Source organism: Pelodiscus sinensis, chromosome 11, assembly GCF_052426305.1.
Source record: "Pelodiscus sinensis isolate ZL-2025 chromosome 11, ASM5242630v1, whole genome shotgun sequence".
NCBI lineage: Eukaryota > Metazoa > Chordata > Testudines > Trionychidae > Pelodiscus > Pelodiscus sinensis.
In genome coordinates this window covers 18,644,157-18,668,182 of record NC_143062.1, presented here as the reverse complement: position 1 = coordinate 18,668,182, position 24,026 = coordinate 18,644,157, and the positions used below count along the sequence as shown (strand labels likewise).

The following is a 24,026-nucleotide window of genomic DNA, read 5'->3' as shown; positions in this document are numbered from 1 at the left end:
TCAATGCAGGAGAACAGCACCCAGCAGGGAGACTGTTTTGACGCATCACACTAGGATCTGAGCAACTAAGCCTGTCTTAGCACTAGTTCCTGTTCTGCGGCAGAGCACCCTTCCTGCCTCTGCGGGTGCTATATTTATAAAAGCAGAGGCCTCTGTGCACGCGCACAGCCTCTGGAGAAGGGGGATGGGGGCTCCTAAGGTCACCTGGGGAAGAGGGTAGATGCAGCTGGGATCTGCTGGCAGCTGCACTGGGGCTACAGAACTCAAGTTTTCTAGGACATGGGGAAAATGCACCAGTGCCATAGCTCCCTCTGGTAGCAAAGAGAATGAGGTACATCAGCTCTCCACCCCATCCAATCCCCAGCCCACGTCTCCTTGCAACGTCATAAGCGCATGACAGGGGAAGGGTATCCCATAGAGCAAGAGGGCAGGGTAGCGTCCTCTACTGGCAGCCTGACACTCCCCTGGCAGAGTGAATCCAGCTACCATGGTGTTTTGTCATTTCTCCTGGGAAGCACCCTCTTATCCACCTCTTCATCTTCTCCCCTGAACACAGGAATTCCAAGGAAGAACCCAGACATCTGCTCTCCACAGTAGAGACCAGAGTCTGTATCATCCGTGCATAAACTTAAAGTCTGCAGGCACTGGGGTGGCGCTAACATAACCCTGCTGGTGTTGCAAGCTGACAGAGGACTCAGATCCCGCCTGACTAGCTTGTCAGTGAAACACTTCCTATTTCACTTACCAGTATGAGAGATACAGCCACTGACATGTGAAGCTAGGTGACTTTTAGCGCCCCCTGTGGGATGACCAACCACAGAGCACTCTCGCTGCTAAGAGGACACATGCAACCTTTCCAAAGCGTGCATGCACACGCCAGGATATTTAAATAGACCCTCCCTTGATTTGTCCCTCCTGCCTCCACACCAGACACACAAAGAAGCACTGTTGACTGCTTTGCTCTTTTATTTGAAGCGCAGCATGGCAATGCAGTCTCACAGCCAGAAGAACCAGACAATGAACAGTTAGTCACCACCTCCCAGGCCTCTGCCAACAAAAAGAGCACAGAGGGGAGGGGCAGCTCAACAATGAAACAAGCTGCTTGGAAATACAGGAACGGGAGAGAAAGTGGCTAGGTGGCCTCGCACTGGGAAGGGTGATGTGGGCAGCAGGGCCCGTGAAGAGCATGATACTGTACAAGTCTTTGTCTCCTACTGAGATACCCTTTCCTTTTCCTTGTACTGCCAGTGTCCAATGTCCCAGCTGCCCTATGAATAGGCAATGGGGCAGAGCAGGGTGGCAAAGTCATCACCGAATTGCAATCAATCCAACATCCATCAGCTTCTGGATTTTCTGGGCTATTACTGGGTTCTTCAAGTGTCTGCAGAGAGGAAGACATAGTATTATTCTAAAGCACTTAGTTTGACACTTCCTGCTGCTGCATCCAGGTTGGGGCCCAGTGGCTTTTTATAAAGGGACTCTGGGGGTGGGATGCAAGCATGGGGGGGGGGGGGGGAGAGAAGAGAAGAGGGAGGGGAGGGTGCCAAATGGACAACTCTGCTTGAGAGGTTAAGGAACATCTTGCATGATTGAAACTAATGGGCTGTAAGGAATCCAAACTTTCCTGAATGAGGAAATTTGGGTGAACACCCTAACACTTAGGGAAAGTGCTATGGGCTTTATGTGGACAAGATACCCTGCTACATGGACCAGCACGGGATCCTGGCTTTGGACCCAACAGCACCAGGTAAAGGCTAAGGCAGGCAGCGATATCGGCTCCTTATGAAACACACCCCATTTGATTCAGCAGGGAGCACAATATGGCTCCTCAGGAGATGTCCCCATGATCCAAGCAGATCTCTTCTATAGTTCAGTGATTCCTAGAGCTAGATTTAACCAGACCCAAGTGCTATTCTGGCAGCCTCACTCACTCGCTCAGTGCCTGTGGATCTTTCTGCATCTGCTCCAGGATCAGCCGCATCGCTGGGTCGCTCATGATCTGCTGCACCTCAGGATCAGACATAGCACGCTTCTTGACCTCCTCAGGGTTGTCGTTGCGATTGTACTGGGCCATGAGGCAGCGCTGGTAGCCATCTGCAGCTTCCTGAAACAAGAATGGCAGGGGTAGCATGAGGGGCTCTGTTAGAGCTAGCCACTGTATCTTGCTAGGTGACAGATAGCTTTCCCTTAAATTCTTCCCACCCAAGTGAAACACATTTATTATGTGTCATGTGTCACTTCCATGGTGCACATCACCTCCATATTGGCACACTGAGGGTACATCTAGACTGCAGGCTTTTGTCGACAGAAGTTGTGTCAACAGATACTGTCAACAAGGCTTCTGTCGACAAAGAGCGTCTAGACTACATCCAGTTCTGTCGACAAAGCAAGCCGCTTTGTCGAGATGACAGCGAAGTCACAAAAGACAGTGCAGATGCAATAAAGCCTTCTGTTAACAGAACTCGACAAAAGGCGTTATTCCTCGTAGAATGAGGTTTACAGCTGTTGACAAAACTGCTCAGTTATGTCGACAGAACTCAGCGGCAGTGTAGATGCAGGTATAGTTTTGTCAACAAAAGTCCACTTTTGTTGACAAAACCCTGTAGTCTAGACACAATACAATTTATGTGGGAGCGGGGCAAGGGGTTCTGAGTGTGGAAGGGGGCTCAGGCAGAGGATTGGGATGTAAGTGTGTGAAGGCTCTGGCTCGGGCCATGGCAGGGACTCCAGGCCAGGGGAGAAGAACCAGGTACACGCTGTCCCTCCCCGGCTATGGTAGGCTGGAGGTTAGGGCCAGGGAAGGAGCTTCATGATCTTCCTCCCCTGGCTATGGTAGACTGGAGGTCAGGCTAGGTTAGAGCCAGGGGAGGAGCAGTCTTCCCCCAGCGATGGCAGGTTCCTGAACAGTGTCCTTGAGCACCTGTGGAATTTTGGGGATGGGCAATTGCAATGCCAAGCCAGGTTGGTTTGGTGGCAGGACATAGGCCCTAGGCCTTTCTCAGTCATTAGTCCTTGGAACCCGAGCTTCAAGGGAGCATAGCAAGAACTGATTCCTTGCAGGGACCCTTAGCAATGCATTTCAGCACAGCTCATCCTGGGGGGAAGGGCTGTATAACAAGTCCATTAAGTCAGATCAATTCAGCACAAACCAACCTGCTCTCTCACACTACAACTCTTTGTGGGTATGGGACTATTATGATCACCTAGCCTCATGTCCTGCATAATGCTTTCACCCAGCCATGGAGCCCAACGATTGATGGCTGAAAATAGGTGGAACACTTACATGGCTTGAGACACAGACTTTTTTAAAAAAGAAGTTTCTAGCTCATGTCTGCAGAATCCCTCCCAAATGAGACCAGCAACAGAGAGTTCTGTCTGCCTAGGTCTATAGAGAGCATGAAAGTGGTTCAGAAGGACCTGTTCTGCTACCCCGTCTTAAACTGAAGTGTCAACTCGAGAGTCCTGTTTCATGGTCAGTGTTAGCTAGCTGTAGTGGATGGAATGGAAGTGACAGTCAATGGAGAGCTGTGGTAAGAAAGCACAGAAGAGGCTCAAAAATCAGGAGAAGAAATGAGGAAGGGAAGCACAGAGCCTAAGCAGAAGCCTATTTCCCCAATGAGCCAAGGAGGCAATGAATGAGCTACAAAAGTAGATGTTACTGGTAAAGGTCATATCCCTATGTCTCTGTACAAGTCTCATTAACTTCAACAGAGATCTGGTTGGGCATCTGTAGCCCAACCCAGAGACTGTAATTAAGCTTAGAATTCAGGCCTCTCTTCTAAAGGGGTTTGATATCTAAGCTAGCACAGCTCTTTTGGGGGGCATACCCCTCCTGCCTTAAACACCAAAAATGGAGAATCAAGCTCAGAATCCCAGTAGGCTGTTTCAACAGTTAATTTTGCTCTCTATTAAAGAGTAATGTTAGATTATTTCCAATCTGAATTTCATTCGCTGACTGCTACATTAAGAAGCTCTCTGCTCTCAGGAGTCTTCTCTCCCTGCAGTTATTTCTAGACCAGGATCAAGCTCTCTCTGACACTCCAATACCAGACAGTTGCTGGCAGTACAATACTGCTAGGCATCAGATGCTCTCACCTTGCAGCTGGAATCCAGGTCAAGAGCTTTCTGGTAGACATCCATGGCTTTAGTATAGTCTTTCATCGCTTCCAGCGCAGCAGCTTTCCGGGTATAACCCTTGACTGCAAGCATAACACCCCAGAATCAGCTACTTGAGGTTTATGCTCACTGAACACCTCATCCCCTCCTGTGGTCCACCACAGGTCCCCTTTAGCAGCAAGATCAGCAGTGTATGTGAACTACCAATTAGGAACCACAGATGTTGTCTCACCGGGAAACTTAAAGGTATGTTCAGCCTGAATGATTCCACAGGTCTTTACAGTATCACACCCCCCCACTCCCCAGGTGGCTATTCCACAGTGTCACATGAGAAGCTAGGCCAGCCAAGGTGAATCATGCAACTCACCCCCCCCATCAGTCTACTTACTAAATGTAGGTTCTAGCCGGATACATTCTTCACAGTCCTGGAGGGGGAAAACACCACACTCATTTCTCTCCAGAGATGTTAAACTTGTCATTTTACTAGCAAGACACCTGGCATGCTTCATAGCCATAGGCACCAACTCTGTGGGCACTTTGGGGCTCAAGTACCCACCAAAAAGGTGCTCAACAGCCACAGGGCTGGAGTAATCTTTTATGGGCCCTCAGTGCCTGGACTGTAGTTCCACCCTGTGCTGTAGTTCCACCCTGTGCTCTGCCTTCCCCCGTCTTCCTCCCTTCCCCCCTCCCCCCTCCGCTCATGGGGTGGGGGTGAGAGCTTGTACTTTTCATGTTCAGGGCAGTTAATGCTGTCATTTCACAGCTGGCCAGGCGAGTTAAGGAAAGGTCTACAAGCATAAGGATATTAGATATCGTATAATTGAATAGTCGTAGAACTGCATAAAATATTACCAGTTACATAACTATTCAATAGGTGGGACTGGTAGACAGTGCACTCCCAGGGAGCCCCCTGCCACCCCATGCTGCTGACTATCAGAGGCAGGAGCGTGGAGTGGCAGGGGCTGGTCCATGAGGGGAGCCAGTTTAAAAACCAGCTCCCCTTGCGGACAGGCTGACTGTCGCCCAGTGCTTCTGCCTCTGATACAGTAGCCCCTCTCTGTGGGGGATGGGGTGTTCTAAGTTACCTACTGACAGAGACTGCTCCTTGGGATGCAGAACAGCCTCTGTCCACGGGGAGCTTGGGACCCCTGCAGACAGAGGCTGCTTCGTGGCAGCCTCCCCTGCGCTCCCTCCCCCCTCCCATGCTGCTGCCTCAGAGGCAGCAGCATGTAGGGGGGAGGGGAAGTGGATCCGGTACTCATGAGGAGCCTGCTTAAAGTCAACTCCTCATGGGCACTGGCTCCTGCCCCCCATTCCCACCTCTGATTAGGGATGTGAAAAACTAATTAACTATCCGATAAGCTTTTGGTTATCGGATAGTCGATACACCAGTCAGCTAGTTGCTTCTCCCCCCCACTCCTCCTTGCTGCCTCTATCAGAAAGAGGTAGCATGGGGGATAGAAGAAAAGGAGAGGCTTTGAGAAAGCATCCACCGTAGGAGCTGGGGACCTCCCCCTCTCCCCCCCCCCCCCGGACCCCAGGCTCCATGTGGCGCTGCTGCTTTGAAATGCCGTGGGGAGCAAGGGGCCAGTGCTGCCCACATCATTCACTTTTGAAGTGTAGCAACAGCCCTGGGGCTGTTGCTAGACTTCAAAGGTGAGGCTTCCTTATAGACTAATCAAATAGTCGATGCAAATTGCATTGACTATTCAATTAATAAGCTAATCTAAATTTAACATCCCTACCTCTGATACAGAGCAGCAATGAGGGGGGAGGGAGAGAGAATAGTTTGTGAAGTGGATAGGATTAAATGATAAGCCTAGACTTATTGGTTAATCATTTATTCAACTATACACTAACAACCCTATCCAAGCATGCAGCTTCTGGAGGATTAGATCTGTGGTGTCCAACCAAATCTGAAAGTAGCTAACCACACTCAACCAGCCAAATAGTCATATGTGGCTAGCGTGTTGGCCACCATGGGATTAGGTGCTTTGGAAAGCATATGGATGGTGGGACTGGCCCACCATCACACCTGGAACAGAGTACATTAGAACTGTCTCTAGTTAAACAAAAGCTTGTTAAGCGTGTACCATCAGCCCTTTCGGGTAGGAACCAATCCGTGATTGTACAGCATCTAGAACAATGGAGTCCTGGCCTACAACTAGGGAATCTATTACAATACAAAGAAAAAATCTGAAGAAGTCAAGATACCACCCAGGTTTCATGCAAGGATGATGGAAGCCTGTGTTAGCTGCTGATCTGAAGCCCTGATAACACATGTGCAAGATTGGCTTGAAGACAAGTGGCCCTGGTGCTAACCTTTAGTGCTAGTGGGAATTCCAGGAGTTTGGTGTAGCAGGCAGCTCTGTTGCTGTAGAGTTTGGCATCACTGGGATTGCGTTTGATGGCTTCTGTGTAGTGTTTCATTGCTTGGGGATAGTCCCCTAAGAGGAGAAGAGGGCAGTAGAAAGTTACAGGGACCCAGAAATGCCCCCCACACCCATTTACCAGAGCATGGCTTAATTCTTCCTTCATTGCCAGACAGCCCAGAAGCCTACACTTCCCCAGCAGCTTCAGATGGAGCTCTCGAAGTCAGGCTAGCTGCTTCCCCTTACTCAATCCAGCAGTTAGACTGGGCTGACAGCATCCCAGCCTGATGCTACAGAAACAACAACTAATGCCAGATGCAATCTCACCCCCACAGCATGGAGACAACTCCAGGGCACATGTGGCAGGCTCCTTTATGGCTACTAAGGAAACTGGCTACATTGCAGGGCTGTTCACTTATTCTGAATCGAGCTTTGAGCGCGCTCACCTTTCTGGAAACACTCATTGCCTTTGCTTTTCTCCTCCAGAGCCAGATCGGGGTTGATGTATGCCAATCTCTCCTGCTCTTTCAAGATCTTCTCAGCCTGTGGAGGAATCATGAGCATGGTATGATGTAACAGACCCTGCCCCTGTCAGCAGTACCCCTCTCTCCTTGGCATCACATTCCACTCACTACAGAATGTTCCCTTTTTTGCATCCAGGCTGGAGTAGGCATAAAATAATCATGATGTAGGAAGAAGATGGAGCTTGGGAAGGTGGTGCTGTGACCTGGTAAATGCTGCACAGAACTCCAGTGGCCTTCCTACCCCAAACACAAAGCCACCCAGTCCAGCAGGCACCCTCATGGAGAACTAGGACAGAATGGCCATATTATGAGTCAGTACCAGACAAGAGGCCATGCTGAGTTATTACACTGATCTGCTTTCACCCAGACTGGCTGTCCTCACAGATACCCACAACCATGGAGATCAATGGGCTGATCAGGGGCTTGTCTCTTTCAGTGCTGCAGCAAAGCAGCTACACTGATGCTTCAAAACCTCCTCCTTGGTTCGAAAAGATCATGCTTCTTTGTTGCTGCAGTGAAAACTTCATGCAACTGAGTTTAACCACTGCCAATGTCTACCTAAATCTTCAGAAAGCCTGAAATAACTCAAAGGGAGTAAGTTCCCTAGTTAACTGTAGGATTCCCATTCTCACAGGCACAAGGATTATATCTGTAAAAGGAGGACTAATGTAAGCTCACAACCATGGTAATGGGGGGGAAAAAAACTTGGCCAAAAGAACGAAAAAAAGTCACATTTCCAGTATCGTGTAGAGCACTAGAACAATGGAGTCCTGGCCTACGACTAGGAAATCTACAATAATACAAGGAAAAAAAATCCGAAGAGGTCAAGATTCCTCCCAGGTTTCTTGCAATTATGAGGGAAGCCTGCGTTAGCTGCTGATCCAGAACCCTAGTAACTCATGTGAAAGATTGGCTTGAAGACAAGTGGCCCTGGTGCTAACCTTTAGTGCTAGTGGGAATTCCAGAAGTTTGGTGGAAATATGCTAGAAATATGCTCTGAGGCTTGAATTTCAGAGTCAGGGCATTTAAATGGCAGGATGTTCTACCAGCTGGAGAAAGCTATGAAAGTGGGTGCACACTTTGCTACAGGCCACACATTCACTAGGAGATATGAGCCCACACTCACTTGCTGACACTTCTTCAGCACATCTGGAGTCCGATGCTCCGTCAGAGACTTGTTATAGGACTGGATGGCTTCTTTGTACTTCTCCTCCTTGAAGTAGGAATTGCCAATCCTTGCATAAACTCTGGATGTGGAGACAGTAGCCAATATCAAGATAAGGGCAATAAGGGACAGAAGTATGGCACCTTGCTCCTTACCTAAAGGTTTCTCTATGACCAGAAGACCCCCTATTGAGGAAAGTTCTGTGTCGGGCACATGGGGGGGCACAGTGGTCAATTCTGGTAGTGATCAGAGTTCCCTGTTGGCTGCACAAGCACACAGCTACTTTGAAGAGATTCAAAATCCACCCAGATGGTTAGCAGAGTGCCCATAGCTAGGTTTGGTTTCCACAGGTGGCGCACATTCGCACATGCCTTGGTGCACATAAAATATATTCTTCATGTGGATAGAAAAAAACCCACAAATGGATGTAAAAGATTAGAGGGAACACTGGTAGTGACTAAGACCCAGCTAACATTTCAATCTACTAGATAATGACAACAGTAACCTGGGCTGGAGCTGAACTAGTAACCTGGAAGTAAAAAGTTTTTTGTGCATACAGGCAGTCCCCGACTTACGCGGATCCGACTTACGTCGGATCTGCACTTACGAACGGGGCTCTCTCGCCCTGGAGGTCGAGGTGGCGGATTGCTGCCTGCGAGCTCCGGGGCGAGAAAGCCCCGTTCGTAAGCTGCTCCCGGTGCCCCTGGTCTGCTGGAGACGGTCCTCAGCAGACCAGGGGCACTGGGACTGAAGCCGCAGCCGCGGCGGGGTCCCGCGCCTCTGAGACTTTGCCAGAGCAAAGTCTCAGAGGTGCGGCACCCCGCTGTCGCTGCGGCTCTGCTCCCCGTGTCCCTGGTCTGCTGGGGGAGGGAGGGGGGCGCAGCTAGTGTGCCCCCCCCCGCCCCAGCAGACCAGGCTTTTGTTGTGGACCCTGGGGCAGAGCAGCTGGGGCGCTGCCAATTGGTCCTGCAGCGCCGCTCTGGGCACTACTGGACCAACCCGGCAGCACCCCAGCTGCTCTGCCCCAGGTCCTGATTCAGCCGCTGCTGGTCAGTTTCAGCAGTGGCTGAATCAGGACGCCTGGGGCAGAGCAGCTGGGGTGCTGCCGGGTTGGTCCAGTAGCGCCAAGGAGCGAGGAGCGGTGCTACTGGAGCAGCCCAGCAGCACCCCAGCTGCTCTGCCCCAGGCGTCCCCAAGTCAGCCGCTGCTGAAACTGACCAGCGCTGACTACAGGAAGCCCGAGGCAGAGTTGCTCTGCCCCAGGCTTCCTGGAATCAGCCGCTGATCAGTTTCAGCAGCAGTTGACTTGGGGACGCTTGGGGTTCTTAAGTTGAATCTGTATGTAAGTCAGAACTGGCGGTCAGTTTCAGCAGCGGCTGAATCTGGACGCCAGTTCCGACTTACATACAGATTCAACTTAAGAACAAACCTACAATCCCTATCTTGTACGTAACCCGGGGACTGCCTGTAATTAGGAGACACTTGAATACACCACTGATGAGGGTGCTACAGGAACCCAAGGAGAAGGACAAGTGACTTTAGTCACTTGTTTCCACAAGCCCCAAATCTATGCTGCATGTACTCACTTGGCAATCTGCCGGTAGTCCTCCCTGTTCTCACGCCCCACCTCGATGGCCTGCTCACACAGCTCTCGGCACTTGTTGTAATCACCTCTCTCAAAGTACACCGCTGCAAGGGAAAATACAAGACCACTTCTTACCGTAACCACTGGCCAGACCACCCACACTAGTCTAGCAGAACCACAATGCAGTTAAGATCACGCACTCTGTTTAGAGGTGGATACTTCTATGTGATCTAAAATCCACATGCTGCTCATACTGCTATGAAATGCAGTGTTTCAGGGTTAGAGGGCCCTGAGAAAAATTTGATTTTTTTTTTTTAATTAACACCAGTGTCGTGGAGCAAATTTTCAAAAGATATGCACAGAATGCAGCCAACTAAAGGTCACCTTGGTACTCCTTTGTATAAAGCCAGTCACGGAGCTCCCCATAACTACTGTGATTTTTTTCAAAACAGGAAGTAGAAATGGGCACCTACAGGTGTCACTTAGCATGAAGCAGCAGCATCATGTCAAAGCAGGAGTTCATGGGGTGGATTGGGGAGGGGATGCGACAGCCAATTTTACGTGAGGCACAGTGGCCTCACACACCACCCTTGGAATATGCATTACAAGCCCCAATGATAAGGAAACTGGGCTGGCTCCATGTCAGTGCAAGAGTTAACTTTTACAGTTAGACTTTGGAAGCAGCACCCTCAAGATCAGACTAGAACTTAACACTTACCTGCTTGGTTACTGATATAAGTCATGTTGGTGGGATCCAGCTCTTTAGCTTTGTCATAGTGCTTTAGAGCTGCAGCAAAATCTTTCTTCTTGTACGCCTCGTTTCCCAACTCCTTCTCCTTCAGAGCCTGAACATGGGGGCAGAAAAAAAAAAGAAAATGCATTTTCAGCTGCTACTGTGTCAAGCCTTTCAGCTCTCTTAGGCCTTACAACCCCACTCCAGAGTCCAAGCCATAAGCTGAGTCCTGGTCTGCGTTAGCCTTGGCCTACAGCCTTGACAGAGGCAACTATAATGACAGCCTGTTAACCCAGTGACCACAAAGGAAACAAGGTGATGCAGCCTCATGAGAAAGGAGTCTGTGCCAAGGCTCCTGTCACAGGGCCAACCTGAGCTGATCAGATGACCTACCATCCTGCCAGCAAGTGGGAGGGCAAAGCTAGCCAAATATCTGCTCTGTTCCTGGGACCAGCACATCTTTATTAGGGCGTCTTATCACCCTACTCAGCCCCCTACTAAGGGGCATTCCCTTGTGCCAAATTCCACCTCACAGCACATGACATGGAGCTTAAGCATAACAGGACCAGGTCATCAGCTGGTGGTACCTGCTTCTTGTTCTCTGGGAGATCCTCTTCCATGGGCTCTGGCTTGGGCTCCTTTTTAGGTGGAGGGGGTGGAGGTGGAGACATAGCTTCATCTTCATCATCCCCACTGCCGAGGTCAACTCCCAAGAGCACGCTCAGTGTGGTCATCACTCGCGGGTCTTGAAGCTTTCTGAGAGGCAAGGAGTGAGTAGCTAGGAGGCATGCAGACAGGCTCTACGGACCTGGCTAATTTTGACTAACTGGGGTGATGGAAAATCATTTGAGCACCCAGCCACAAGGGAAGGATTATCCCTTCTGTAGCCTGTGCATCACTGTGGGAGTGAAATGCTAGTCCTTCTATTCACTTTCTGCAGCACCTTTATATTTTGCACAGCTTGGGCTTCATCTGCATCACTGCTCCTATTTCACTTGCTATTTTGCTTCTCCCCCAGCTATGCTGCTGCCCTCAATGCCTATTTCAAATCCCTTAACACTCTGCTACTATCCTGCTCTTCTCTACCCCATACAAATCCAGAGACACTCAGGAAAGGGTCTCGCCTGTGCGTCTGAAGGGCAGTGTGCATAGTGATAGCGATCTGCCTTCTGGCTCAAGGACAGGGCCAAAGGGCTGTGCTGACTGGGTGCCTTGGATCACATATATCCAGGGATGGCATGGTGTGCGGGGGGGGGGGGGGGAAACATTGAAGCAGACTTAAATTTGCAGAGCAAGGGACACCATACCTGAGGCTCAGGACAAACTATTCTCCAAAGGATGAAATCTTACTCCTAACCCCAACATTGCACCATAGCAGAACCATCCTCAGCAGAACGTGAGCAGGTCCAACTTACATTCCCAGATCAGAAGGCTTGTTCCGGAGCTGCTCAATCAGGTCTTTGTAGCTGGGGTCATTTAACAAGGCTCTTGTGCGGGGGTCACTCTCTAGCTTCTGGTAGAGGTTTGGCATGTTAAAGGGGTTCATGAGCTTCCTCTCTGTGGGATCGGGGAGAAGGAACAGAAGCACAGGCTGGTCATTTCAGCACCCACGTAACCCCAAGAGGATATTTGGGTCTGATTCAGCATATGACATTTCAGCTGCTATAAGGAAACTGTAGCCTGCACGGCTAACACAACGATCAATCACTGCTGAATGATGTTTGCCCCTTGATCAACACAGGGGCTGTCAGTCTCAGCTCAGGGCTGAAAGATGCAGTTTAAGCCCAACTGTAACAAAAAGAAGGTAGCCCTAGTCCAAATTCCATGGCACTTTTCCCTCCCATGTTCCTTCTGCCCGCCAAGAGCAGAGAACCACCCCTGACAGGGCACTTACTATAGATGCAGAGAGGAGTCTGATCCCTGCAACTTTTTAGTGCCAGGCATCTAAGCAGCTGGCTTGAAAGAAGGCATTACTCATACCAGGTGGACATCTCTTGCTGCAATTCCTGCTCTCTCAAGTTCATTCCCTTACCTGTCAGCCTGGCTTCCATGTTCTGGAGCCCCTCTTTCAGTTGAGAGTTCCCTGGCTCATGTTTCAGCCCCTCCTCATATGTCTTCTTGGCCTCCTCAAAACGATTCAAGAACTCTAGAGCGGCTGCTTTGCGGGAGTAGCCCTGAAAGTGGCAAAAGGCAACACTGGAGGACAAAAGTTTGACAAGCATATTTTTATAAGCTGCCACTGTTAAAGATCGCTCTCTATGCACAGAGCTCATGAGTCTGTCATAGGCCCTAGCTACAGAGCCTAATCTTTTAGCTCATGTTATCGTGATTCATAGCTTATGTATCTCTGAGGATCTGTGACTCAGTTCCCAGTGACAACCAACATGACAGACAACACACAGAACAGCCACAAACATTTCTCCCAGAGACTTGAAGCCATTCTGATTGAAGAGAACCTCTTCAGGATTAAACTCAAGACACTGAGGTTCAAGTTTCTACACCAAACTATGTGATGTTGGGCAAGTCAGTCTCTTTGTGCCTCAGTTCCCCATCTGTAAAACAAGGTTAACAGCAACTGCTTTGCTCACAGTGGGACTGCATATTAAAGATTGAGATAACTGTGTTAAAGAATGCAAAACCACTAAAGTAACAGAAACTACACAAGTACATGAAACAACAAGCTGGGATTTTCCCAGAGTTTTAAGATATTTAGTCACCCAACTCCAGCTCCTTTGAATCTCTCTGTCAAAAATCAAAGGGATTTCTCTTGAAGTATATTTTTAGAGCAATGAGGTTTCATTTATTCCTGGTTTGAACTATGAAGATAACATGATTATGTTGTGGTACAATACAACTTTTCCTGCCATATATGGCTAGGGAGAGCCAGGTGGTAGCCATATTTTAACTCCAATCAGCACCTACAGCAAACCATGACTCTCCAATGACTAAGATCTTAAGGCACAAAGTCACTATTGTGATCAGCCCTTCTTAACATCAGCCCTAACATTCAGTTCACAAGCAAGACAACATAGCCCAGTGGTTCTCAAGCTTTTTGGGCACCGGAGCCCTTTACATGCGTAAAAATTTATGCGGAGCCCCAGTGGTCCACTGATTGTACATGTTGTACCTATCAATGTTTCCAGTTTGTCAATCTCGCAGAGCCCTTGGAGATGTCTCTCAGAGCCCTGGAGCTCTGTGGAGCACAGTTTGAGAAACACTGATGTAGCCTAAGACCCCGAAGAGAATCTAGAGAAGGACCCTTACCTTGCCCCACTCTGGCTTCAGCTCAACAGTTTTACAGGCATCATCCAGCGCTTTCTGGTACTCCCCTTTCTTGGCGTAAGCTGCAGACCTGTTGCTATAGAGCACATGGTTCTTGGAATCTAGTTTTATTGCTTCCGAATAGTACTTGATGGCTTCTGCAATGTTGCCTGCACTCAAGGCTTTGTTGCCTTTCTCCTTCAACTCGTTCACCTATCAGAGAAAGGGCAAGAGTGAGCAATGGATTAGCATGATCAGCTATGGGTGGAAGTGTCAAAGGAATCCTCTTGCCTTGGAATTATCTTTCCCAACTCACTGCATCACTTGCAGGAAAGTGACTTTAAAGAGTGCTCCTTGTTAATGTCTCTTGAGTCCTGCTCAAGCAGCAGCTGCTTAGAGTCTTACTGCTAACAGCACTTGGGATAGGAAGAATAATTTTTCACTAGAAACCACTTATTCAATACTTACTTGATGGGAGACAATGCCTCCTTTAACAGTCCCAGAAACGTTAATATAAGAGCAAGATATGCATCTTGACAGCAGAAATTCAATAAGAACTTGGATACTGACATAGCTGTTACATGGAAGTTGTGCAATACCAAAGGACTCCAGATTCCTCAATAAGAGGTCTGTGAACACCCCAAATCACAGACAGCAAGTCTATCCCTCTCAATTCTCACCCAGACAGCTAATTCTCCCCTTTCAGGACCCCGCTTGGGTGGAATTCTCCAACATGACTGATTCAGCTAGTTTCATAAACAAAGGCCAAAAAATGTCATCTGCTTCTAAGATGATGCAGCTTGGGCCATTCGGAGTCAAAGGAAATCTAGCTGTGATTTAACCACCCAGCTCAAATACTCCAAAGACCCAGAAGTCACCAGGCAGGTAAAGTCTGCAGATGTGACTTCCCTGCAAGTGTGAACTGATGGGGATGCAGTACATCACAAAAACCCAGCAACTGCTAGTGAGATGTCTCCGCCAAGGGAAGGCAATCATTGATGAGTCACTTCAACAGCACATCAGGTAGGAACTCTAATGAGCTCCCTAGGAAGTCTGCATACAAAATTTGCATTTTTCTCAGCCTATTACTTCCACTCTCCAAGTACTTTATAACCTGAACTCTGCCAGTACAAACAGAAGCTTGTCCCAGTTACATCAAAAGTCTCCCTTCTACAGGGAGTGTTAAGATGGCTCCCTAAAACTATTACAATGCGACTCCTTTTTCAGTACTGATGGGGCCTGAGCAATAATAGATCTTTAAATTATATGCCATGAATAGCAAAATAATTACTACCTCTAAAAACTTTTGAAGGATCACCCTATAAAGTGCTACCAGACCATTTGCTTACTGGGTTTTTTTTCCCCTGTAACAGACTAACTCAGCTACCCCCTGAAGCTCCCAAATTAGCTGACAACGTAAGAGCCTTACTATTTGGGGCAGAAGCATGAATAATCAAATTTTAAAAAATACCACCACACTTTACATTCTATTTTAATTTTCAACAGGGATGTTAAAATGATTAACCAGTTAAAACTGTTTCAACCTAAGTCCCACATTGGTTCTGGGATACTGCCACTTTGCTAGCTGGCCTCTCCAGGTACAGCTGGCAAGTTAACTCCAGAGATGGCAAGGGCCTGTTAACCAGTAAGCCTGACCATTTACTGTTTAGCCGGAAAATTAGTGAGTGCCAGGGCTCAACAGCTCAGAGATGATGATACAAACTAAGAACTTTTCTCCCCGCCCATTTTAGAACTGGATTTACACTCTGACACAAGCCATATAAGTAGAGATAATTTTGATGAGCTTCATTCCAGTTCCTAGCCAACATTGGTATGGAATATATAATACTGCAATACCTGGGCATTTTTGCTCAAGCCAGAAAGCAAGACAGAAATGAAGACTTGCAGAGATAAATCAGGAGTTATGCCTGCAGGGGTGGAGGCAGGAGGAATTCCTTTTGTGAAGCGGGGAGGAAGTTGGGATTGACAGGCAACAGCAAAGCTGTGAGGGGTGGAATTTAGTACTTGGACAGTAGGAAGCTGCATGTCAGGACTGAGGAGCATTGACAAACACAGGATATGAAAGTGTAATGTGCAAACTTTGTTTGCCTGTGTGCAATGATGAACAGGTATTCTGATACAGAGGCAGCAGCGTGGGGTGCAGGCAGGAGCCAGTACATATGGAGAGCTGACTCTGCACACAGTAGCTCCTGAGGAGCTTGCTGCCACCCAGCGTGTAACTGCTGAAAATTTCACACAGTTACTTTATTACACCCATTTTAACATCCCTAGTTGGGATCTTGTAGGTCAGGACTTTAGGGCACTGGCAATGCTGTGCTTGTGTAGGAGACTCACATTGCCGTCACCCATAGTATACCTAGGCTCTAGCAAGCATAAGCACCTCAATTACATTAGTTCCATAGCAACGTACATTTTAAACTAAGACGTGAAGTTAACAAAACTGCTTTACTCCAAGATAAAGCAGCTTCCTCAAGTCAGTGATCTGCTATGCTTCAAGAAGCAAAGTCAGCTGAGCAGCCTTTACCCATACCAAAGCGACAGGCCCTCTTCAAATGGGACAAGCAGAAGGGAGATTCTGGTGACAATTTTTTGTATTATGCCACCTGTACATCTGCTCCAAATGCTTCCTCGATTGAGAATACTCCAGGGTCTCCTTACTGCACCTTAATAGGCTTTGTTTAAGCAGCAGGTCAGCTGTCTGTCTACAGCCGCCATCTCCAGCATTAGAATGCAATACATAGTTCATAGTTGCTTGGAGACCTCAACAGCTACTCAGCATGAACAGTTACTCCTTCCTGGGCATGCCTTCTATTGCAGGGGGATGAGGCAAGGGAGACTTCTGCATGCACATGCAAAAGTGAGGCAGAAAATGAGAAGATGGTACTTACATCCCAGCTACATATCTCCAGACAGCACATTGAACCTCTCTCTCTCACTCACTCACACACACAATCAATCTTATACATTCCGTTCACATTCAATGCAGATTCCCTGTGCTACCTACTTTACTAGCCAGTCCATCTCTTCGTGCTCCCCTTTTTAGCTCCGAGGAAACCTCCTGCCCAAACCACTCTATTTCCTCCCGCATGCCTGCTTCCCAGAAACCCTGCTACCACCAACTTCTAGGACTCTCGGCTACCTCGTCTCACACCTGCTCCACTGCCCCAGACGGCTCTGCAGTAGCCTCAGAGCCCAGCCGCCCTCTCCCGAGGGGTCACTTCAGTAGGCACGTTCACGTCGCTCATTCGAGCACTCTCATGCAACCAAGGTAAAGAGAAGCGATAGGCGGAAAAGGGGGGTGTCCCTGCCCAACCAGCGCGGGTTAACACACAGCTTCGCCCCGTCTACACGAGGGGGCTAAAACGCATCTGGCAACACGCTCCCTCCAGACCTTTGCACCTCTTCGAGGCAAAGTCGCCTACCCCGGGCCCTCCCCTGCCTGGCTTCACCCCACCCCGCGCTCCTGCCCCCCAACTCCCTCCCCAGGCGCGTCCCTCGTAGCTGTCACCTCCTGCCCCAGGCTGCAGCTACCCCGCCCGCCAGCGCACAGCCCAGCTCGCTCCTTGGCAGGCCCGGCCCTTCACCTTCTCCATGGCTCCGGCTCGGGGCCCAGTTTTGCGGGACGCTGCCGGTTAAGTCTCCTCCGAGCCGGCCTACCCCGTCTCACGCCGCCTTCTGGAACCTGCTAGAAGCCTCCTGTATCGCCCTCGCCGCCCCATTGGTTGGTACGCGTCCGGGTCCCGCCCCCTCAGTGCCACCATAGATTAGAAAGGGTGTCGCTCACAGGCCGGGCATTACCTATTCTCCGCCTCGGTAGCGCCAACAGGGCGGGATTATTGAGATTCGCATAGGGATACGAGAACATAGATGTCAATTCGCAACTAGCCCCGCCTACCCCGCGTCTCATAAGTCTGGAGGTATGCCAATCAATACGCCCCGCGAAGAGCCTTCCTTCTACCCGCCCTCACTGTGATTGGATCTCAACCTAGGACCACGCCCCCCGCCCTGCCCATGTGATTGGCTAGCATCTCTAATACTCTCAGCAATCTTCAAAATCCATTGGCCTGGAGACCCCTCGTGATTCTAACGGCCGTGTCCATTGGTTAGAGACATTTCTGGAATTTTCCATTCGTTTCATTGGTTCTGAGGAACAAGGTGACGACATGCGAGGCGCTATGTCCTGATTGAGCGGAGCGGGTCTACGTCATCATCGCTTCCTTATTGGGCGACTCCAAGAGTTTAAAGGAGGGACGTTCTGCCTGGTGGGGGCTGAGCTGGAGTTCCCGAGAGGCGGTGTCTGCGCATGCGTGTAAGAGAAACACATTTGCATGTGCTTTCCGTGGCCCCTAATACGGTTGGGTTTTCACGCGTGCGTTGTACACACTCTGCTGGAGAAGGTTGTTTGCATGTAGCTTGCACGCCCCAGGGAGGGGAGCAGGCTCTGTGGTTGTGGTCCTACTCCTTCGCCCAATCCATGTGTATTTTTCTCTTGTTTTTTTGCACCCTGTACCTGCCTCATCTTTTGTGTGCCTGTACTTACTGGGGAGCACGTGCATGCTGCAACAGTGTTTCTCAACCTTTTTTAATATGGTACTCCTTAAGAAAAATTATATGTACCCCCCCCCCAGTACCTACAGTTTTCAGACTCACAATTTTTTTTCTGCAAAAGCGACGAGGAGTCCTGTGGCACCTTATAGACTGACTGAAGTGTAGGAGCATAAGCTTTCGTGGGCAAAGACCCACTTCATCATGCATCTGACGAAGTGGGTCTTTGCCCACGAAAGCTTATGCTCCTACACTTCAGTCAGTCTATAAGGTGCCACAGGACTCCTTGTCGCTTTTGCGGATTCAGACTAACACGGCTACCCCTCTAATTTTTTTTTCTATTATTGCAACACATTTGTTTAAACAACTTAATCGTAGCTGGGCAGGCAATGCAATTTTTGGGTGTAAAAAGGACAAAAAGAATAAAGTGCTGTAAAACTTAAAACAAAAATTCAGTTTTCTTCAAATTTCAGTTGTGTTGACGTACTCCCCGGACTTCTCTCGAGTACTGCTAAGGGTACTTGTACCACTGGTTGAGAAACACTGTGCCATAATATAGCGGCGCTATTCCAGTCCCACTTGCCTGGAACTATTAGTCTTTGCCAGAGTTTCGTTGTAAATAAATGAGTGCAAACGTTGTGCGTCTTAGAATTTAAACAACTATCCCTTGGTACAAACTGTATGAAATTTGTATGTCATGGTGGCTGACTATTGTGACTAGTGTTCCCTTTAATGTTTTCCATTCATGTGCAGAATAAAACTTTGTGTGTGCTGAGGCATGTGCAAATGTGTACCACCAGTAGAAAAAAACTCACTCTGCTAATCACTAGGTGGCATTCGAATTTCTTATCAAGAACTGCTCAACCACACAGTTTACAGGAAACACTGATTGCAACCACATGCAGTGTTCTTGGAGAGTCTATTGTAATACATTTATGAAAGTTTAGCTTATTATTTTGAGGAAGGAATTGTACACAGTTCTGTGGGGTATCTCAGCTAATACCAGGATCAAAAAACAGCTATAGAAATTGTAACCAGCTCCAGAAAGAATAACACTTGGGTGGTTTCCATGTATATACTGATCCATAGACTAGAAAACAAAGACTTTGGGTATCTAAAAACTGAGTTTGGAGAGTCTTGGGAGTCTTCTTTTTGATTAAATAGATGGACAGGATCTTGGCTCCTAGGGAAACCTCAACCATCCTTGCTGAAAGGTTTTGACTAGGACTCTATAGCTACGCCTTCACTACGGCACTATTTTGGGATATCAGAAATATCCCCAAATAGCTATTCCGCATCTTTAAAGCAGCCCATTATTTCAAAATATTTCAAAATAACAGGTACACTATTCTGGTGTTCCTGTAACCCTGGTTCGATTAAGGTTAAGGGATGTTTTGGAATAGTGCTTTATTTTGAAATTTGGCACTATGTAGAAATAAGCTCTTTTGAAATTACCTCAAAATAAGCTGCGCAATTTGCGTAGCTCATTTTAAGGTAAGGGTGCAGTGTAGACGCACCCTATTAAACTGATGGGTGATGTCTATCGCGTTTAGTAAACCTATATGGAGTTTTACTGTTTGTATTTGTGTGCTTTTTTCTTTTGGTTGTTAAAATGTACTTTGCTCAGAAAGACCTATGTGGTCACACTCATAAAAACACTAAGGTCTAGCCTTCAGGCAGAATGGCTGGCTGGGGATATTACAGTGTATGGGGAGGATTCTTCAGTGCAGCCTTAAAACTCTAGGGCTAAGTCTACATTGCCACTTTACTGCGCTGCAACTTTTGGCTCAGGGGTGTGTAAAAACACCCCTCCTGGAGCACAGGAAGTTATAGCACTATAAAGTGCCAGTGTAAATGGGCTCCCAGCACTGTTAGCTGTTCCCTTCCTGGAGATGGTTTACATAGAGCAGTGGTCACCAGCCAGTAGATTGGGACCTACTGGTAGATCTTGGAGCCTCTGACAGGTGATCCTGACTGGTTTGGCCACGTGGCTATCAAGTGCCAGCACTTCAGCTGCCTCTTCTCCTACTTCTGCACATCTCCTGCCCTTTACCTTGGAGCTGTTCTCCCAGGAGCCTCCTGTTTGCTGTGCAGGGCAGGGAAGGGAGAGAAAGGGTGCTGATGTCAAGGTGCCCCCTTCTCCCATCCTGTATTGTATTTCCACAGAGCAGAGAGGGGGCACAACAGGACTTGGGATAGAGCAAGTTTGCTGGCTGCTTCTGGGAGTGGTGCAGGGCCAGGGCAGGAGTGAGCCTGCCTTAGCCGCACTGCACCATCACCCAGGAGCCACCTGAGGTAAGCAGTGCCCAGCTGGAGTCCACAGCCTGAACCCTTACCCAAGACATGAACCCCCTTCCTGCCCTAGCCCTGACCCCTCTGCATCCAAATACCTTCCCAGAGCCTACATTTAGAACTCCCTCTGGCACCCCAACTGCCTGCCCCAAGGTCAGCTCAGAGCTCCTCTCACACTCCAAATCCCTTAATCCAAGACCAAGCCTGCACCCCAATCCGCTGCCCCAGCTGGTGAAAGTGAGTGTTGGGAGGGAGGAGGATGGAGTGAGCAGGGGCAGGGCCTCAGAGAGAGGCAGGGCAAGGAGCACAAAGGAAGGGGGGCAAGGATATTTGGGTTTGAGGTAGATCTTGGATTGCACTTAAATTCAAAAAGTGATCTTGTGTGTAAAAATGTTGGGGACCACTGATATAGAGCTCTCCTAGTGCTCTAGATGTGGCCTCACTTTCAGTTTAAAGCACAGTGCTGTCATGATTGCGCTTTAATTTTTAGAAGTGTAGACAAAAGCTATGTCTACACTTGCAATTTATCAACAAAACTTTTGTCATTCATGGGGCGCTTAAGTACCCCTTTCATCATGAACAGACAGTTTTGCCGTGGCAAGTGAAAGTGTGAATGTTGCTTTGTCGGAAGGAGCACTCGGCTGTTGACAAAGCAAAACCTCCTATTTGGGAGTAGAAGTATTTTGTTGACAAAAATGCCAATAAACAGCATTCACACATGCTCACTTTTAGTGACAAGGCTGTGTCAACGCAGCCTTGTCACTAAAAGCTGCGTAGTGTAGACATACCCAAAGAGCCTGAGCCCTGACTGGCCACTACTGGAGAGACCACACAGATAAGGAATACAGGTGCAGCTACCCTGAAATGGTGACACATGGCATGGAATGGTATGCAAAATGGGTATTAGGTGCTATGGTATATATGCTACAATTTTGGTAAGAGCAATGTACAGCAAAGAGGATGGGTTACATAATTTTTGTGCACTTGTGTATTTCCCAGGATATGATTTTTGTACATGGTGCACATGCTTTGCGGGATGCTCCATATACACAAGTACCTTTGCAAGGATTCAACTCCCTGCAGCAATTTCACTCAGTGTGACCCCGGGGGTTTACCTGATGTCATATAATTGCAGGGTGTTTTCCTCATTGGGCACAAATCTCAGCTGTTTCACAGAGGAGTTTCATGGTGGGAAGCGCCTGCAGAAGCTGCAGTGCAAACTTCTGGGCTGCTTTCTGTAAAACATTTGAAGGAGCTGATGTGGGGGAGGAGGAACTGGAAATCAGGAGCCAGGACTCTTGGGTTCTATTCCTAGCTCTAAGGAGAGGTGGTCTCATGGTTAAAGCAGGAAAGGTCTGAGAATCAGGCCTCCTGGATTCTATCCTTATACCTCACTCCTTTTTAGAGATAATGGTTATAGCAGGGGGGTCTGGTACTTAGGACTTCTGGGTTCTGTCCCTAGTTGTGGAAAAAAAGTGGAGTCTAGTATTCACGGGGTGCAGATGGGAATCATGATGCCTGGTTTCTACTCTGCTAGTGACCATTTTGCTGCGCTGTGCCTCATTTTCCTGAGAGGGGGGAATAACACTGATTTATCCCTAGGGAGTTTGCAAAACTATAGATAGTTGTGAAGTGCATTTTAATTCTGCAAAATAAGGACCAATAAGCAGTTTGTGGTGATAAATGCAGAACTGAATCTTTAAGTCTTGTTCTAAGACCTGCAGATCTTAATTCAGGGGTTCAGGACATAAAAGAGGATGCCCTGCTCTTTAGATAGCATGGATCTAACTAAAGCAACCGCCCCGGAGACTAGCAAAAGGCCATGTCTCCTAGCAAGCGACATCTATGTTTTCTGGTATGACTAACACTGCTAAATTTAGTAGGGTTGCCAAGGCACCCTGCACATTCAGGAGGCAAACATCTATTTATAGTGAGGAAGCTACCATACTGTGCTGTTTAAACAGCCCACGTGCGTGTCCCCTTTGCAAATAAATGATTGCGTTTTAAAAGTAGCATGTCGTTTCCTGCCTACAAAAAGCTTGAAGGTGGGTTGAGAACCAGTCATTGAAGTTAAATGACAGCTTGTTTTGCCTGGGATTCTGGGAACTGTAGTTTGCAAAGCTTGCTCCACATTTTTTCAGCCTCCCAGGTTTCAAAGCTAAGCTCGGTGGTCGCAAGGGACACTGAGGGGCAAATGTGGATGAATTCTGTTTTGCGTTTATGTTCAGGGCTTTACTGAAATAGGTGAATTAATGCCCCCATGTGATCTTAGGTGATAAATAATGTTATCCCCATTCTATTTATAAAGAGCTGAGGCATAGAGGAGAAAAGAGGCTCGCCAAAAAATCAAACAGCTAGTCACTGGGAAATCTGGGGATAAACCCCAGAAATCCTGATTCCCAGCCCAGCCCTGCTATAACTCTCTCCACCCCACTCCCCTCCTAGGGCTGGGACTAGAAGCCTGGAGTTGCAATGCCCAGCCCTATGTTTGCTTCAGCTGCAGGAATACGATATTATCATGAATGTGATTGCTCAGGGGTAGAATGGTCCACTGCGTAGTGCTGCAGTTCAGGATGTCTGGGTTCTAGTCCAGGGTCTGCTATAGACTTTTCTCTGTTTGTTTGGCCTCTCACCTTTTGTCTGTTATTGTTTTAGGGCAGGGACTGTCTGTCCTTTATTGGTGCAGCACCCAGCACAACAGGGCCCAAGTCTCTCGGCTGGGATCTGTATAGCATCCGGAACAACAGGGGTGGGGCTGGCTGTGCTCAGGGAAGCTGATAGCCATGTTGGGCCCCGGGGCAAGGTGGGGGGGACACGGCTTTGCATACCTGAAAGGAGTGGGGTCAGGGCAGCCAGCCTCCAGAGTGGTCCAAGTGCCCCATGCCAAACTCCCCTCCCCAGCCCTTAGAGCATGCATGGGGAGCCATTTTTGGGTCAGGGGCTCCACTTGAGTGAGAAGCAGAAAAAAGTGAGACCCAAAAAACAAATTTCTCCAGCTGAGAACCAGAAAGAGACTCCCCCCCCCACACACACATATTGGGTGCTCCAGCCCTGCGGGGGTCAGTGGGGGAGGGCCAACATGATCTCCCTAATGTTGAGGGGATGTGGGGAGGACCCTGAGCCTTGGGGGCCAGATCCAGGCAAGCTGGGGGCTGTATCTGGCCGCTGGGCCTTAGGTTCCCCAACCCCGCCTTTGAGCCTCCTGGAATATGCCGTGTAGCACTGCAGCAGTAATTTAAAGGGGAGCTCGGGTCCTTTAGAATAGTTGCCCTCTTTGCTACCCCTCCCTCCACCTGCCATCAGCAGGCCTGGCAGTACTATAATAATTCAATGAAGGATGGGAAAGGGGCATTGAAATATTGCCGTGAAACCAGCTAACAGCAGGAAAGCACACGTCCATGGTAGGCCCCCC

General features: G+C 48.6%; 2 protein-coding genes across 2 annotated transcripts in view; one reads left to right on the top strand and one right to left on the bottom strand.

The window, feature by feature from the left end:
- Positions 1-948: 948 nt before the first annotated feature.
- STIP1 (stress induced phosphoprotein 1) lies at positions 949-17,517 on the bottom strand. The gene is made up of 14 exons (XM_075939072.2): positions 17,362-17,517; positions 13,760-13,969; positions 12,528-12,669; positions 11,911-12,052; positions 11,083-11,251; positions 10,481-10,607; positions 9,764-9,866; positions 8,139-8,259; positions 6,935-7,031; positions 6,439-6,563; positions 4,505-4,541; positions 4,096-4,199; positions 1,932-2,104; positions 949-1,381 (listed from the first exon to the last, which is right to left on the bottom strand). Exons 1-14 carry the CDS (start codon positions 17,368-17,370, stop codon positions 1,309-1,311), a joined length of 1,632 nt encoding a protein of 543 aa, XP_075795187.1. The 5' UTR covers positions 17,371-17,517; the 3' UTR covers positions 949-1,308.
- Positions 17,518-17,944: 427 nt separating this feature from the next.
- The window catches only part of MACROD1 (mono-ADP ribosylhydrolase 1), a 227,060-nt gene continuing 220,978 nt past the window's right edge, over positions 17,945-24,026 (top strand). Inside the window, exon 1 of the mRNA XM_089781167.1 lies at positions 17,945-18,086. The gene's annotated coding sequence lies outside the window, so the exon portion shown is untranslated. The remainder of the gene's footprint in view (positions 18,087-24,026) is intronic.

Bases quoted from the DNA above. Each gene is read 5' to 3' on its own strand.
- STIP1 (XM_075939072.2), bottom strand. The intron at 8,260-9,763 runs GTGAGTACATGC...CTCCACATCCAG, and splicing joins GACTACCGGCAGATTGCCAA to AGTTTATGCAAGGATTGGCA. The intron at 4,542-6,438 runs GTTAGCACCAGG...TTCCCCCTCCAG, and splicing joins AATTCCCACTAGCACTAAAG to GACTGTGAAGAATGTATCCG.